This window comes from Astyanax mexicanus, chromosome 15 (genome assembly GCF_023375975.1).
Source record: "Astyanax mexicanus isolate ESR-SI-001 chromosome 15, AstMex3_surface, whole genome shotgun sequence".
Taxonomy (NCBI): Eukaryota; Metazoa; Chordata; class Actinopteri; order Characiformes; family Acestrorhamphidae; genus Astyanax; species Astyanax mexicanus.
The window spans coordinates 13,473,835-13,490,822 of NC_064422.1; the positions used below are offsets into that span (position 1 = coordinate 13,473,835).

Sequence of the window (16,988 nt, forward strand, 5' to 3'; positions counted from 1 at the left end):
TCAACAAATCATTAATAACATACAGTATATTTCACATTCTCATAAAAGAGGCAGTAAAAGCCCCATCTGCTGGTCACAGGAACACATGCCCAAATTCCATTTACACACAAAAGCATTTAGCAACATGTTCTCTAATCTGCTTTAGAACCAATTCAGTAAACACACACACACACACACACAAACAAACACACACACACACACACCATACACACACACACATGCTAATCTCAGGGTCAGGGTACAAACTCATGCCTGATCGCACACCTGCTGCCACATGTGAATTTCATCTCCATGGGGATTTATGGTTTGAGGACTTTGGACCAGTTTAATTCCCGCTTTTCTCCGCCTCAAAATAACTCATAACATGAATATTCACATACAGTATATCCCATAGATAATTAATATTTTACAGGGTGTGTAATAATAATAACTCTTCTTAACTTGATAAAGAAATTAATGTTTGTACTTGAGCCCTTTCAGTTATAACCACATATCAACCATTTATCCATGGTATATTTTTTAGACTAGGACTGGGTGATAATCTTGAACTTCTTCAAATATATAAAAATATATAAATATTCTCCATTACAATTTTGTTCTTACATAATTTATTACAGAACAGTTGTTTTTATTTGTAAACAGACAGAACAATTAAAAGGCATGTGCATTGTTTCTTTTATACTTAATTTAAATTGTTTTAGTTTTAGTTTAGTTTCTGTAAGGTTAAAAGGCATATATATATATATATATATATATATATATATATAGAGAGAGAGAGAGAGAGAGAGAGAGAGAGAGAGGTTATATATACAGTATATAACCTCATTTGGATGTATATTTCCCTTTATTCATTTAGTGTTTTAAAGACACTCTTTTTATTTTAACTATGTTTTAAACTTATGTTTTTTTATAACTTCAACAACTTTTTATTTGATTAAAATACTGATAACTTACTATATATTTTTATTTATTTTTTTGGGACAAACTTTTTTTTTATAAAAAAAAAACCTTTTCTTTCGATTTTAATTTATTTTAATTTATGTTTAGTTGGTCTTATGTTCCTTTGTCCATGAAGACACTTAATTATTCTTAATCCAATCTTCTTGTGCTTTGTTTAGACTTACTGTATATCTCTTCATTCATAAAGCTTATTGTAAGAAAATTATTTATTAAAATAACTGATTTCTGTTTAAAAATAAAATGTTTATGTTCTCAAAAACAAATCAATTAAATGGCCAAAAACAATTCGTATTGAGTTACATATCAGAGGGTCAGGTGTTAATGCTGTGTGTTTTAATATCAAGCTCACGTCACAGTTTATATCACCTTTATGATGCGTTTGGATTACACTGTTAAAGCCATGACAACTGCTGTTACTACCTGATCAAAGGTCTGCTGGTTTTATGGTTTGATGGTCTGGGGGTGGATGGGAGTGCTGGACGTGCTGATCTCAGATCAGCTGGACCTCGTGTTCAGTGCTGCTGTTCTGCTGTTATTCCTATAGACTGAAGGAACCTCTGGACTGATCTGAGACCTGCAGGGTGGTCCAGAGTCTATGATCAGTCTTTATCAGCCGTGTTCTCGCTCTGCTCTCCACCCAGTGCAGTAATTCTCTCTGGTAGTTGGTGAGTTATCTTCAGGTTTGTGTTCAGAGTGAGTTCAGACGGTTCTACACTGAGGAAACTCACCCAGGCGTTATAACCATGCCGTCCACAACCAAGATGATGTACTTTTTCTCCAGCGCTTTATTAAGCGCAGGAGGAATCGCTATTCTGGGTTATGGGATGTCCACTGCCTGGGCTGACTGCGTAATGTACTGCGGCCCTTCAGACAACAACCAGTTCAACGGTTTTGCTGAAATCGTCATGGGCCTGTTCGCCGGAGCCGAGAGGAAGACGACATGTCCCAGGTTTGACTCTGAGGATACTTTCACAGGTGGGGGACTTAAAAAAGTCTTAGTAAAGATTTCAATAAGAGTTTAAAGAATTAAAAGAAACAGAAATTAGAGCATCAGTAAGGTCTTGGTTTAGATAGATAGATAGATAGATAGATAGATAGATAGATAGATAGATAGATAGATAGATAGATAGATAGATAGATAGATAGATAGATAGATAGATAGATAGATAGATAGATAGACAGACAGACAGACAGACAGACAGACAATCTTTGTTGTTTCAATGCTTAGATCTCTCTTAATTGGGGTCACATTTGTAAGGAACATGTATTTGTGGGATGTGTGTCATCTTCTTTCAACATCCACTACATGTACCTCATTTGGTGCGAATGACGATAAAGTCTCCTTGAATCCTTGAATCATATCATGATAGTACACAATTGGGTGCCACTGGATGTAAAGTTACTAATCATTGCATTATTATGTGTAATAATGCACAATAAACACTATGTTACTCCCCTTTTATCCAAACTGAGCATGCTTTATTGTGTAAAAATACATATTATTTGTGGGCAATTGGCAATTATTTTGCTTTATATAGTTTGATTGTTTATTGTGCTTTTTTACAACTGATTTTAACAAAAAACAACAAACTCCAACTGTATATTTACCATAAATGCAATACCAAGATAAAGGTCTCATTCAGTGTGTTTACTTTATTTTTATGTTGTTTTCAGATTGTAAATTTAATACAAAAGACAGGAACACATGCAGAATGATTAGATATTTACCTATAAATATACTATAGACTCTTCTGAATAAGTATCAGATGTATCTTTAAGGACAGATCTGCAGGTATAAATATATTTTAATCTTAGTATCTTCATGAGGGAGAGTCACCTGGAATAGTTTTCTCAACGTCTTAAGGAAAGGAGTTCCTGGAGGTGCTGAACAATAGCTGCTGCTTTTCCTTCACGCTGTGAAGCTCCAGCTCATCCTAATTAAATCACCTCAAATCACCATCTCAGTTCATCAGCTTTAGATCAGAGGATTAATGTGGAGGAATACCAATTTTATAATATTTAAAACAGAATTCTAGATGTGTAAACAAATTGTCTTATTCTTAAGATGAAACAGTGTGTAATAAAGCTTTATTAATGTGTTATTAATGAATATTATACTGTATGTCTGTTTTTCTTGTAGTTTTTACGAGGTTGGAGAAGACTGGTGGAGCTGCTGTGGCTCTGCAGGGTCTGGTGGTATGTTTGCTGGTTTTGGCTCTGTTGGGTTCAGCAGGTAGTCTCCTCATCACGCTCTACAACACCGTCAGTAACCCGTACGAAACCTACATGGGTCCCATTGGACTGTTCACCTGCAGTGGATTAAGTGGTAAGAAATCTGACTTACATATGATATGTGCTTTAATTTAAATTTATATTGTGATCCTTGTGATGTATCTACAAATCTATTGTTTGATGATGTGTCTTAAAGAAGAAATCTGATGTAAAATGGACTTAAGAAGTGCAATTTCTTTATCGAATAGTCCTTCATTCATAAACTTTCATTTCCCCCAGCATTCCCAAATACGTCGCTTTTTGCCTAAGCTCCCAACAGGCTAACAGTGCTAATGATAGGGGCATAAAGTTACCCATGCAAAGAAATTGATATTTTTACACCATTAACAACAAGCTTAAAGTAGCTCCATGCTTCATTGGTAAAAAAAATGTATTTGTAGAGCACTGACATTTAAAACCAGGCAAAAACTGGGGTCTTTAAACCTTGTGTGGTGTTCATATTTTTGTTACTCGTTTACTTTGTTACTTGTATTTAATTCAGCAAAATGAAGCAATTTTACATTAAAATGCTTTACACATGCTTGCTTCACATAAATTGCAAGCAATATAAACAGCTTACATGGTTAATATTTGCCCTTTACCTTTCTTATGTTACATTTCTTTCAAAAAGTGCTACTCTTTTTTTAAAGAGTCCAAACATACTGTGTGTAATGTTAATGTGTAGGGGGGGGTGTACAGTGTGTGTTTATCGAAAATGTGTTTTGATATATGTTTTTCACAAAAAATGAGCCAATGCCAATGAGTTTGAGTTAGAAAAAATATTTTTTTAGTATCATTTGATGAAAAATGAAAACAGGTCCCACAGACCCGAACACCACACAAGGGTTAAAATAAGGCACTGAAGACTTAAAAAATCCACAGATAGTTTATTAATCAATGTTTATACAAACAGTATGAACCAATTAAGTGTTGAGCTACTTTGAGTTTGTTGTTAATGGTGTTAAAATAGCAACTTTTGGGTATGGGTAACTCCATGCCGCTATCACTAGCATTGTAGCCTGTTGGGAACTTCGGCTAAAAGTGCTGTATTTGGGAATGCTGTGAAAGTTTAATCTCATTATCATGTTTCACACCAGATCATCAAACTGTCTGTTTTAACATCATTTATTACAAGAAAGGAATGCTCAAGTGGACACCCAATAACATTTTTCCCCAAAAAAGGCAGCCAATAGAGGGAATAACAAGCCACATTAATCAAATTAAATTTTTTGCTCAGATCAGATTTGTCTATCTTGTCGGTTCACATTCACTGTAAATGAAAGTGATCTGTATCTGTGTGTAATGTGACAGGAGGGGCAGGAAAAAGAACAGGGGGTTTGCTTTTGCTGTTTTTTTTTTTTTTGCAGCTATAGCCACACAGCTGCACCAAGAGATGCAGTGTGGATACGAGAGAGAAGCACATAGCGCTGATGCTAATTCTAAAGCTAATGCGTAAAAGCAAAAAGAAAGAAGCATGATTTCCGATTTGACCGTTCACATTCATGCCACATACCCATTCCTCATTTGGTTTACGACCACATATTAAAGTGACTCAAATCTAATTTGAAAAAAAAAAAACAGATTTGGCACGTTCACACAGCCATGAAAAAATCAGATCTGAGCCACATTGAGCAAAAATTAGGTAATGTAAACATAGGCTATGTCTCTTTTTTGCCACTCTAAATGGCACTTGCACTTTAGCTATGCTTTTTTAAGTATAAAGAAACCACAAGGGGGGTGGTTGCCCTCTATGCCACGCCATTCTTCAGTTCACCAGTGCTCCCTGTTCTCTCACTGTTTTACGTACTGTATTTCAGCATCTCTGGCGTTCCTGGCTCTGGTGCTGTACCTGATTAACGTGATGGTGATAAAGTTGGGACAGGAACTGGCTAAGCACACTGGAGACGTGGTGGTGGAGGACAAAGATATGAAATTCATGACTGGCTTTTTCCTTCTGCTGCCCTACATCATTCTCAATCTGCTCACCATCCTGCTGGTGTATCTGTACGTCCATATAGATAACACACACCGCAGACAGCAGGAGAAACCCACAGAGGACGCCCCCAAAGACATCATGATGTTCTAACAGTTTGGGATTTGGTGCAGAAGGACAGTGGTGGTGGCTGTGATGGGGAGATACTTGCTGGTAATTAGTGGAAACATCTGGGACCCACCTGTATCCAGCAAACCTTTGGTACATGGTCTTCATCATGCCTTACAGCTCTTCATGTGTTCAGTCGGAAACAGAACACAGAGCTATTATATCATTTTTATATATTTTTGTGTGAGTTCAGGAGACGTTATGTAAGAATCGACTGTTGTTTCCTGTTATGTGAACTTTGATCAGTAGTAAACCATGACTATAATATGATCTTCAGTTTGAGTCATAAATACCAAAGTGTAAAAGCATGATACTGTGTAGTCTAATATATACTGCATCGTCTGAAACATATATATATCTGTCAACCCAATATTATTCCTAATATAATTAACAAATCTCCTGGTTGACAAGTTTAACTCTTGACCAGCATAAGCTTTTATTGTTTTATTTGGAGTTTGATGGCCCACAATGGTTGACAGTCATATCCAACATAACCAACATCACCAAGTTAGTTGACCCTATATATTGTATTGTTTTAGTTTGCGATACATGTTGCACCAAATATCAATATTTTAATTAAAATATAGGAGCTTCAAACGTTCTTTTTAAAGTTAAACGAGTGCTGGATGTTAATCTACACAGATTTCTCTCCTGAAAACTGTTTAAGTGAGTAAAGAGCTTCTGTTTCTTTACAGTCCTGTTAGAGCTCTAGATTTTCTTCAAAAACTGGAGTATTAGAATTAGCATTAGCGGCTAACCACTAGCAGTTAGGGGCTAATGCCACCCGACAGCACTACACTGAGAAACACTGAATGTTCCGGTAAGACAGGGTGATATTAGCTAGCGGTTCGCTCCAAGTATCTATGTTTCACACAGTAGACATGCATACTACAGTCTGATGTACTCACCTCTGAACGCAGATGATGTTTGGGGAAAATTAAAAGATTTTAAGTGCAACTTATAGTGCAAAAATATGCTATTTTATCCTTGCAATATATCAAGTATCACAGAAATACTGTATAATATATAATAATACTTTCTTCAAAATTTCAAAAATGTACATATTTCCATCCCCTAATCCTTTTTTTCATGTACTTCTACTTCTTATAAACACAGCTTCGTATGTAAATGCCTTACTAATTATTTATTATTTACATCATACTGAGCTTAAATAAATCAGACCTTATGTTCTGTCCAATACAAAGCAGGTGTACGGGTAAAGGTAAAGGTGTGTAATTTTTTGCAGCACTTCTTTACAGCACTGTGAATGCGCCGACCAACATTTTTTTGTATAATTTCATGTTTTTAATGATAATTCCTTAAGTTTTTATAGGGAACATTAAACAAAAACATGTAAATGGCAGTTAAAGCATAGCAATGATAAGTTAAAAAGAAAAAAAATGGATGATAGAAACCTATGCCACTTGTTCTTGAAAATGTTTTATGTGCTGATCTGAACAAATACTGCCTGAAAGGTCCAAATTATTATGTGGAATAATAATTCATTAAAAACAATTTAATTTATGATTTGTTTTTACTTTTTTACATCAGATGATTAAAAGTAACTACGTAACTTTTACTCAAAGTACATTTTAAATGGAGTACTTTTTACTTTTACATGAGTAGATTTGTAGATGGGTACTTTTACTTTTACTTGAGTAGAATTTTAGCAAAGTAAAGGAACTTTTACTTCATTACAATTTTTCAGTACTTTTCAGTACTTCATGGCAAATGTACATATTTCCATCCTGTTTTTTCTTTTTCATGTACTTCTGCTTATAAACACTTAAGCTTAGTTTGTGACTGGAGTCCTATGTTTTTATTGTTAACGTTGTTTTTACAGAAAAATGTTCTTAAGCCGTGTCGCTGATCTCTCTACAGATCTACAGTAAAATAGATAGAACTGTAATGCTCGATTTGAGGCCGTATTGTTCTGTCACTCTGCCAGTCGTTTCACTACTATCCATAATCATCCTGATATAAAATGTAGAATGATTTACTGTAATTATGTGATAAACGTTCACCACTGTAAAACTGTCAGATGAAGAAATGCTGGATTTTTTGCTGCTACTTCCTGATTAGATCATGGATCCATTGACAAATGTAAAGTTCTAGACTTTGGACCTGTGTCTCCCTCCAGTCTCCAGTCTCTCAACAGATTTAGTTTTTTGTCGCTTGTATTGATTATTAACTTAAAACTCAATCCATTTTTTTTCTTTTCAGCTTTTCTTGAGTGTGAATTTTACTTTAAAATTACATTTATTTAAGTTGTTCTCAGTGCTGAATGCCCTGATCATGATTTAAGCGTTGATTGCAGCCAGATGAAGAATCTTGTAGTAGAGGTGGATTTAGGATTTATGCCTGAACACCGAATAAAGGGATTAATTCAGGAATATGTATTTTAAAAATAATATTATTATTATTATTATTATTATTATTATTATTATTATTATTATTATTATTATTGTCTTTATTACTGATTTACTGTATTAGTTGTTTTCCTTCTGTTCGGTTTGCATGGAAATCATTGTGTGATTATTATAATTTTATAGACTATAATTTGCTGTATTTTTTACATGTGTATGTGGTCCTGGACTAATTCAACTCCTGATCCCACCAATAACTATTAAATTATTCAACCAAATATTGATTATTTCTGAACTCTTAAAACTTTATGAATATGGACTTGTTTTCTTTGCATTATTTGAGGCCTGAAAGCTCTGCATCTTTACATTTTCTGTAAATAAATGCTCTAAATGAGACTATTCTTATTTGGAATTTGGGAGAAATGTTGTCTGTAGTTTATAGAATAAAACAACAATGTTCATTTTACTCAAACATAAACCTATAAATAGCAAAATCAGAGAAGCTGATTCACTGAAGTGATTTATTTGTTTTTCCGGTTCTTGAAGAGTTGTATTGTATGTATTTCATTTATTAGATTGAGGGTTTTGACCATTTCTACTTTTAACTCCATGTGGAAGGGTGACACTTGAAAAACATACACATACACTGTAAATGCGGATAAGTTGAATTTACTTTAAAAAAATAAGGAAACCGGTTGCCTTAAAAAAGTTAAGTAATGGATAATGAAAACTTAAGTTAGAACATCAAGTTATTACAACTAAACGGGAAGTTGATTTATTTGTAAGGTAGCCTAGGGGGGGAATCACTACACACTGATGGTGAGTGTTAGTCAGAAACTGTTGGACACACCCAGTATGAAAATAGACTGTGACAGAAGCCAATGGAAAAGAAGCTGTTAATGACAAAACAGACTAAACTCAGATAAGATAAGTTGGTTCAACTCAAAGATCTCAGTTTTTATAGTACATTATATGTGCCCACAAACTAACTCAAAATAGTTGAGTATTCTTTAGAAATATTCATTTTTTTTATGCAAAACAGACTTAAATCATTTGAGTTTAAACAACCTATGGGTTTAGAGTGCAGAGAAAGGGTAAAAGTAAAAGTAAGGAATGGGATTGGGTCTTACAGCCCACTGGACTATATCTTTAATATTTTCTGTCACTAGGTGGCAGAAGAGTCATTTACATTAGTCCATACACCCCACTGCATCCTCTCTATAGATACTATCCACTAGATACTGGAAGAATAGTTTATTAGCCTATTAATTAAGTTTTTAAAAAAGGATAATTTGAACAAACTTGCACAAACGCTCATTTTTTTTAATTGCTCCTTTAATTGCTCCTCCTATAAAAAATATATTTTTTCCCAAAAATCTCTCTCTCTCTCTCTCTCTCTCTCTCAGTATCTGAGTGTGTGATGGGATTAGTGAGCAGTGTAACACTACGCCTCCTCACACACTCCTCTGAAACACACACCTGTAGCTGTAGGGTATGGATGCTCTGACACTCAAACAGATAAAACACACACACACACACACACACACACATATATGCATATTGTTTTTTTAACAGCATCAGGACATGGGGTCATGTGTATGTCACACATAGTAAGTATATTAAAATGTGCATTATATTATATATATTTCACCAAGCAAATAAAGTATTTTTGATTTTAAAAAAGATTTTGTAAAAGCAGATTTTTGGATAATTGAGCAATGTTTGGTTTTTACAGATCATTTAAAACAGACTTGTTTTTATGGTGTCGCAAAGCACATTTTTGGTTCATGGTGGAAAAAAGAAGTGTTTTTGTGTCTTTGTGTAGGAAACAGATGTTGGCATTTTCATAAGAATCTAAGAATATTTTTTTCTAAGAATATTGTTTTTGTGATTTTTATTGTTCTTATTATAATTATACATATTATTATTTTATTTAAGACAGTCAACCCATTTGATTAATATCACTCAGAAAGCAGAGACTGATGCACTTTGAGTCAGTGCTGCTCCTGCATGACTCTCAGTGTGATGCTCATAATCTGATCCAGGATCAGAGGCCTGTTCTCACACTCTGAAGCTGCTGCTGCTGCTGCTGGACAGACAGGGAGGAACCAGCTCTTATCTCCGTCTTTAACCTTAATTTGTCAGTGAAGATAGAGAGCGGTGTGGAAAGAGAGAGAGAGAGAGAGAGAGAGAGAGAGGTGAGGAGGGGGGGGGATGTAATTGCACCCCTGCTGCTCCATTAAGGTGTCATTCCTCAGTTAACATCTGATAAGATCTAACTCTAAAACACCTGCAGCTATTTTTTCTCCACTTTAGCCGGCTCTGTCTCTCACACACCTCCAGGGCCTGATCGACTCAAAGGTGAGCACCTCTGGATCATCTGCTGGCCAGCAGTGATGGAGTGATCCGTCTGAGCTTCTCTCAGAGTTTAGTGAAGCTGGAATATTCAGTACTTATTTTATAAATCATAATCAAATTCTATATACATATTGTAACATATTATCAATTAATGCTTTTTCTTAGTTTTTATTATTTACTACATTATACAGCTCTGGAAAAATGAAGAGAGCACTTTTTCACAGTTTCTGAATCAGTTTATCTGATTTTGCTATTTATAGGTTTATGTTTGAGTAAAATGAACATTGTTGTTTTATTCTATAAACTACAGACAACATTTCTCCCAAATTACAAATAAATATATTCTCATTTAGAGCATTTATTTACAGAAAATGAGAAATGTCGGAAAAATGAAAAAAAGATGCAGAGCTTTCAGACCTCAAATAATGCAAAGAAAACAAGTTAAAATTCATAAAGTTTTAAGAGTTCAGAAATCAATATTTGGTGGAATAACCCTGGTTTTTAATCACAGTTTATTCATGAATCTTGGCATCATGTTCTCCTCCACCAGTCTTACACACTGCTTTTGGATAACTTTATGCTGCTTTACTCCTGGTGCAGAAATTCAAGCAGTTCAGTTTGGTGGTTTGATGGTTTGTGATCATCCATCTTCCTCTTGATTAAATTCCAGAGGTTTTTAATTTGGTAAAATCAAAGGAACTCATCATTTTTAAGTGTTCCAGAGCTGTATATACAGTGGTGTGAAGAAGTGCTGTATGTTTGCAGCACCAACATACAGCTCTGGATATAACAAAGCCATGAAGTTATCCAAAAGCAGTGTGTAAGACTGGTGGAGGAGAACATGTCAAGAGCTGTACAGATCTGCTTGCAAAAGCCTTCTCCAGAAACTTGATGTTCTTTGTCACTTTGCTATAAACGGTCCTTTTAAAACACATCATTGGTCTCTTTACTCTGCTGTGAGTTGGCCATCACTACATACTCGCTGTCTTATCCACTGGTATATGCTTATTTATACAATTATTATATTCATTACATTTTTAAAGTTGCAGATTTACTTACATTTTTAAAAACAATTTCTACTACATTTACAGTTAGAATCTGTAGTAATGTTTATTATCAAACAGGAAACCTTTTTTATGTAATGCTTGAATATAAATCTTTAAGTGTGTAATATCAGGCTTATAATTAACAGAAACGCTGGTCTGTTAAAGGGTTAATGACTTGCCTGGTTAATTGATGAATAAATAAAATCAGGCCTGTGCTGCAGTGCTGTGCTACAGGGTCCGAGTCGCCTTCGGCAGGACTGATGGGCGCTGTCTCAGAGTGCTGACTGATGCCCTGATTGATGGAGTGAGTGTGAGCACTTTCCCTGCACTGATCCTGGTGTCGTTCACCATGATGAATGAAGCAAAACCCCAAAGACAAGGCAGGACCGGTGGAACCAGAGCAGAGATATTTAACCCTGTGACTCTCTGTTCAGTCTACAGCTCACATCCACTCTGTTACACTCTTATCACCCAGAGCACAGAGACAAGTGTGTGTTTTTCTAACCGAGACAGAGATTCAGCTACAGGTTTATTTATGACTCTGTTCCTCAGGGCCTGAGGAGACGCTAATGAGAGACATGGGGAGTGGAGCAAGTGCTAAACAGCCATAAACCTGTCAGACATTTCTACTGTTTATAAAGCCTGCAGAACAGTTTAAAATGTGTAAAAGAAGGATTAGCGAACACCCAGTGCTCATCGCTATCTTACACCCCACCAACTATTTGTCTATTTTCACTCCTATTTTCCTCCTGTCTGATTTAAACAGCAGCAGATCTTCTGAATATATCTACACTGATGGGCGTGGTGTGTTCAGGTACATTTCTGGAGTTTTATCTTGTTTATCTTGGTAACAGAAAACACAGGAGCTCCACTGACTGAATACAACCTAGACAGACGCCAACAGTCAGACGTTCATCGCTATCTTGGCAAACTTTTACATCAACAATAAACAGAATAGTAAATAAAATAACATTGCTGTTCCCGTAAAAGAGCTGCTGTAGCTCCTTCACAGCGTCAACCAGCAGCTCAGTTTCCTCTGCTGAGAAGAGTTTGTTGAACACGTCCAGGTAGCTGCACCGTTACAATAGCAATCCACCAAAGCCAGAGCTCACCTGATCTACTCTTAAAGAGAATGATATATTTAAAATATTCATAAAGTTTTAAGAGTTTAGAAATCAATATTTGGTGGAATAAACCTGGTTTTTAATCACAGTTTTTTTCATGCATCTTGGCATCATGTTCTCCTCCACCAGTCTTACACACTGCTTTTGAATAAGTTTATGCTGCTTTACTCCTGGTGCAAAAATTCAAGCAGTTCTGTTTGGTGGTTTGATGGTTTGAGATCATCCATCTTCCTCTTGATTATATTCCAGAGGTTTTCAATTTGGTAAGATCAAATAAACTCATAATTTTTAAGTGCTCACTTATTTATCCAGCCATTCTAAACCTGAAGACAAATAAATAAACAGTGTTGAAATACTTTGACTGGAGAGTATTCTAGAACAGTAGTTGCTTTCCCTGAAAAAGCCCATCTGTACTATTCAGACTTGTCTTTCTGCTGGAGGTAACTGAAGCTGTAGGTGATGGCTAGGTGTGAAGATGAAAGCAGGGGCAGCCAGTGAAGCAAGACAGAGCTGCAGAGATCAGAAACTGAACTCTGAAACTGAGACCGTGATTCTCAGAGCGCCCAGGCTGTTTCAGCCTCTAAACGACCGTAAAACAGGCGAGATCCCAGCCGTCTCAGACAGCGTGCAGCTGCCGTCATTCCTACAGTCTCAGCAGGTATTTTCCCATCTCAGCCTGGTATCACGCCGTCCATTTCTAATTCATTTCAGCAGTTTCAACACCGTTCACCCCGTTGCTTCTGCAGTGCGTGAAGACCCAGGTGACAGAGTGGTGAAATACCGGAGCTCTGAACAAAACACTGACAACTCTGGATTACCAAGAGGACTCCTTAGGCTATAAAAATATATCAGCACCGCATATGATCTCTCTATTTGATGTTGTCAGCCTCGGAACGCTTTGACAGCTCCATGTGCTGTTTCTCATCATACATAGTGTGTATGGATTATGTAAAGTATGTATGAAGAGCACTGAGAGCTTTCTAGAGGCTGGGATGGGGTTAAAAGGCCTTCCTGGAACTTAGATTTTTTACTAAGAGCCAAGAGCAACCCAACAAACTTAAACAATCTAAACAATTTAAACATTTGTTAAAACTCCCACATCTGTGTTTCACCATTTAAAAATTGTAAGATATTTTCCCATGTACCATTCATGGCATTCAAAAGTTTAAGATTGGCCAATATGTCTCGAATTTAGCCAATCCAACCAATAGGCAAATGAGAATATAGACTTTTAACATGGCTAACTGGATAACCCTCTTAAGAGTGCATCTTTCTGAAATAGTGGGAATAAGCTAGCTTTGCCAGACAATTTTGGATCAAGTTTTGGAGCCATATTTAGTTGATAATAATGTTTATAATCTTTATAATCTTTACTGGCACAAAAACCATGGGTACCATAAAGATCTTTCACTAAAAGGTACTTTTTGTGTACCACCATATAAGGTAAAGTCCCAGCGACAAGCTTTTTACTCTTTTAAGTACAAATCTGTACTTACTTTTCTTAGTGTGTGGAGTTTTTTGGGGTGTTCTTTCACATCCACATGGTTCCTTACATTCACGCTTTTCTTAAAAATTTGAGCAAATCTATAACTACCAGTATTAGACTTTTAGTGTTTGGTGAGACTGTGTTTGGGATTTACTCAGTCTGTTAAAGTAAATTAATACACCATTAACTTTACACAGCCAAGCCATTCACACAGTACATCTGTATAAAAGAGCAGAGAAATTCTGGGATGTTTTCTTACAAGAGCTTTTAGTGAAACTGCTTCTTTAATCCTCGACTGAGTTTTAGAGACTAAAGCACTGTCACTCCTGTCAGTCACCAGCTCATCCTTTCTGAGCTATAATTTAGTCCTCTGTCACAAAAAGCCACACCTGAGCTTTAAAAGCCGGGGCTGCTTCCTCTGTTGATGAAGGCTCCGCCTCGCCGCCTCTTTCTGTCACAGCTCTGCCACGGGCTCACAATTACCCCCCGACAACACCGCAAATTAGCACCCCGTCCCAAAACTGTTAATGCAGGACCACAGGAACGCTGGACAGGAATCTGATACTCGTCCTCCTCAAAGACTGATCTTTCAGTCGGCTGTGAGTGAGGTCCGGACTTTCAGCTAAAGCAGAGCGAATCTCCTCCACTATAGTGTTCCCTCATGAAGATAGCGTGAACTGAGATGTGGAATTTTGTAAGGTTTCTCCTAAGTTTTAGGTATTTGTGCAATTCTATGAAAAACAATCGAAGTGGAAATCCAGGAGCACTCAACATTTTAGGGGTGACTACTTATAAAATTATGAATTTATAAAAGATAATAAACCCTTTTCACTCTGCAGTTTTATTAAAAGCAAATAGGAACAAAACAGATAAACTGGTTTTAATTAGTGGGGGAAACACTTTTTCACACAGGTTTGGATTTTATTTTTATTTAAAAATTGCATTTTGTGTTTAATTTTTTTTAACTGCAATTGTAAAAACAGGAGGAGTTTTTGTGAGTTTTTAGGCTTTTTTCTCGGTCACATGACATCATCACGGCATTCAGTAGCTCCTCCATTTCCACTTGCTGTTGTGTTTTTTTTCACATGGATCTCCATGAAAACCGTGGCGCGCCCAAAATGTAATTACAGTGCATGGCAGAGGACAAATAGCTATTTTATTAAACGCGAGGAGACGAAACTCATTTTAGTCTATATTTTTAACTTGCCCTTTCTGCTCTGTGCTCCTCTATGTTTTAATTCTATTTCTGGCCCAGGTTTATTCTTTATGTCTTGTAATTTGGCTTCCATGCTAAAGTTAACTCTCTCGGGTTCCGACCCTCACCTGCATAGCGATTACGCTCTCTGTTTCGTCCCTTTTATTCAAGCTATATCTCATTTTTACCATTTTTACTTTAGTCTGTAACAGTTACAAGTTTACTGAGTTTATTGTTTATATATTTGAACAAAAATCACACAGAATGCTGATGAGAATTTCCTTCACCTTTAGAGGTGATTCATCACCTGCTGATTGATATCAGCCCTGAGAGAATGAAGGTAGTGGGGTGGGGGGGTTGGATTGGTAAAAGACAGAGAGAGAGCAAGAGAGAGAGAGAGAAAGAAAAAGAAAGAGAGAGAGGGGGAGGATCATTTTGCCTCCTGCATTGTCTGTGCACTTAAGCTCCAGTCAACAGGTGGGCGTGACATTGAAGCCCCCGGAGGCGACACTCAGCTCACCTCTTTTGTCATCCCTCCATCCTTGCACCTCTCCATCTCGCTCGCGGTGAGATATTCGCCTGGAGCATCGGCACTTCCTGCACATTCCGCTCTCCTCCATTACACCAGGAAAAAGCCGGGCAGCCAGAGGGGCTACAGAGCGCCAGAGCCGCCGCGGACCTCGTACTGACCCTGTCTACTGACGACTGAATATCACACTCAACCGGAAGAAAATCAATCAGCCTTTCTGGCTCCGCTGACAAGCCAATCTGTAAATGTCAATTTGTGACTTTTAGCCACCTTCAGGTCATCAGAACCCCAGTGACATTTCATTTAACAGAGGCCTGCACAGGGACACCATGACAGACTGAGACAAACTCTCAGCACTGAAACAATGGCTGAACCCAGAAGAATGTGTCAGACTGCAATACTATTCTGCAAGAAGATAGATATAAAAGTTACTAGGAGCAATAAATGATAAACATGGCTGGGCTACACATACAGAAGTAGAGTTTAACCAATATGTACAGTATTAAATGTTGTAGAGGTTCCCAATGGTGTTGAAGAGGTGAAGAGGTTCCCAATTGTGTTGAATAGGTTTCCAGTGTTGTTGAGGTGAAGAGCTTCCCAGTGGTGTTAAAGAGGTTCCTAAATGGGTTGTAGAGGTTCCCAATGGCATTATAGAGGTACCCAATGGTGTTGAAGATGTTTCTAATGGTGTTGTAGAAGTTCCCAATGGTGCTAAAGAGGTTCCTAATGGTGTTGTAGAGATTCCCAATGGCGTTGTAGAGGTGAAAAGGTTCCTAGTGGTGTTGAAGAGGTTCCCAATGGTGTTGAAGAGGTTCCCAGTGGTGTTAAAGAGGTTCCTAAATGGGTTGTAGAGATTCCCAATGGCGTTGTAGAGGTGAAAAGGTTCCTAGTGGTGTTGAAGAGGTTCCCAATGGTGTTGAAGAGGTTCTCAGTGGTGTTGAAGACGTGAAAATGTTCCTAGTGGTGTTGAAGAGGTTCCCAGTGGTGTTGAAGTCGTGAAAATGTTCCTAGTGGTTTTGAAGAGGTTCCCAATGGTGTTGAAGAGGTTCTCAGTGGTGTTGAAGACGTGAAAATGTTCCCAGTGGTGTTGTAGAGGTTCCCAGTGGTGTTAAGGAGGTTCCCAAATGTGATGCAAAGGTAGCCAATGCTGTTGAAGAGGTTACCAATGACGTTGTAGAGGTTCCCAATGATATTGTAGAGGTTTCCAATGGTGTTGTAGAGATTGCCAGTTGTGTTTTAGAGGTTCCCAATGGTATTAAAGAGGTGCCCAAATGTGTTGCAAAGGTTCCCAATGGTGTTAAAGAAGTTCCCAATGGTTTTGAATAGATTTCCCAATGTTGTTGAAGAGGTTCCTAATGGTGTTGTAGATTAGTTATTGTCAGTGTATTTCATATTCAAGAAAAGAAATGATAAACACAACACTTCAGCAGTTTTACTTATATATCGTCAGTGTGCCAGAATTTTGTCATTGTCATGCATTAATATTGTATCTCCAAATTTACAATAGAAAAAGAAAAATCCTTCTGAACTATTAATGGAAGTCAATGTTTAA

General features: G+C 36.9%; 1 protein-coding gene across 1 annotated transcript; it reads left to right on the forward strand.

Annotated features, from left to right (window-relative positions):
• The first annotated feature begins 1,596 nt into the window (after nucleotides 1–1,596).
• LOC111192369 (clarin-3) lies at nucleotides 1,597–8,110 on the forward strand. Its single transcript, XM_049464940.1, has 3 exons — nucleotides 1,597–1,935; nucleotides 3,101–3,286; nucleotides 5,049–8,110. Exons 1-3 carry the CDS (start codon nucleotides 1,704–1,706, stop codon nucleotides 5,315–5,317), a joined length of 687 nt encoding a protein of 228 aa, XP_049320897.1. The 5' UTR covers nucleotides 1,597–1,703; the 3' UTR covers nucleotides 5,318–8,110.
• The last annotated feature ends 8,878 nt before the right edge of the window (nucleotides 8,111–16,988 follow it).

Coding starts and splice junctions, on each gene's coding strand:
- LOC111192369 (XM_049464940.1), top strand. CDS start 1,704: ATGCCGTCCACAACCAAGATGATGTACTTTTTCTCCAGCGCTTTATTA. Junction 1,936..3,100: donor CTCTGAGGATACTTTCACAG/GTGGGGGACTTA, acceptor TTTTTCTTGTAG/TTTTTACGAGGTTGGAGAAG. Junction 3,287..5,048: donor CACCTGCAGTGGATTAAGTG/GTAAGAAATCTG, acceptor ACTGTATTTCAG/CATCTCTGGCGTTCCTGGCT.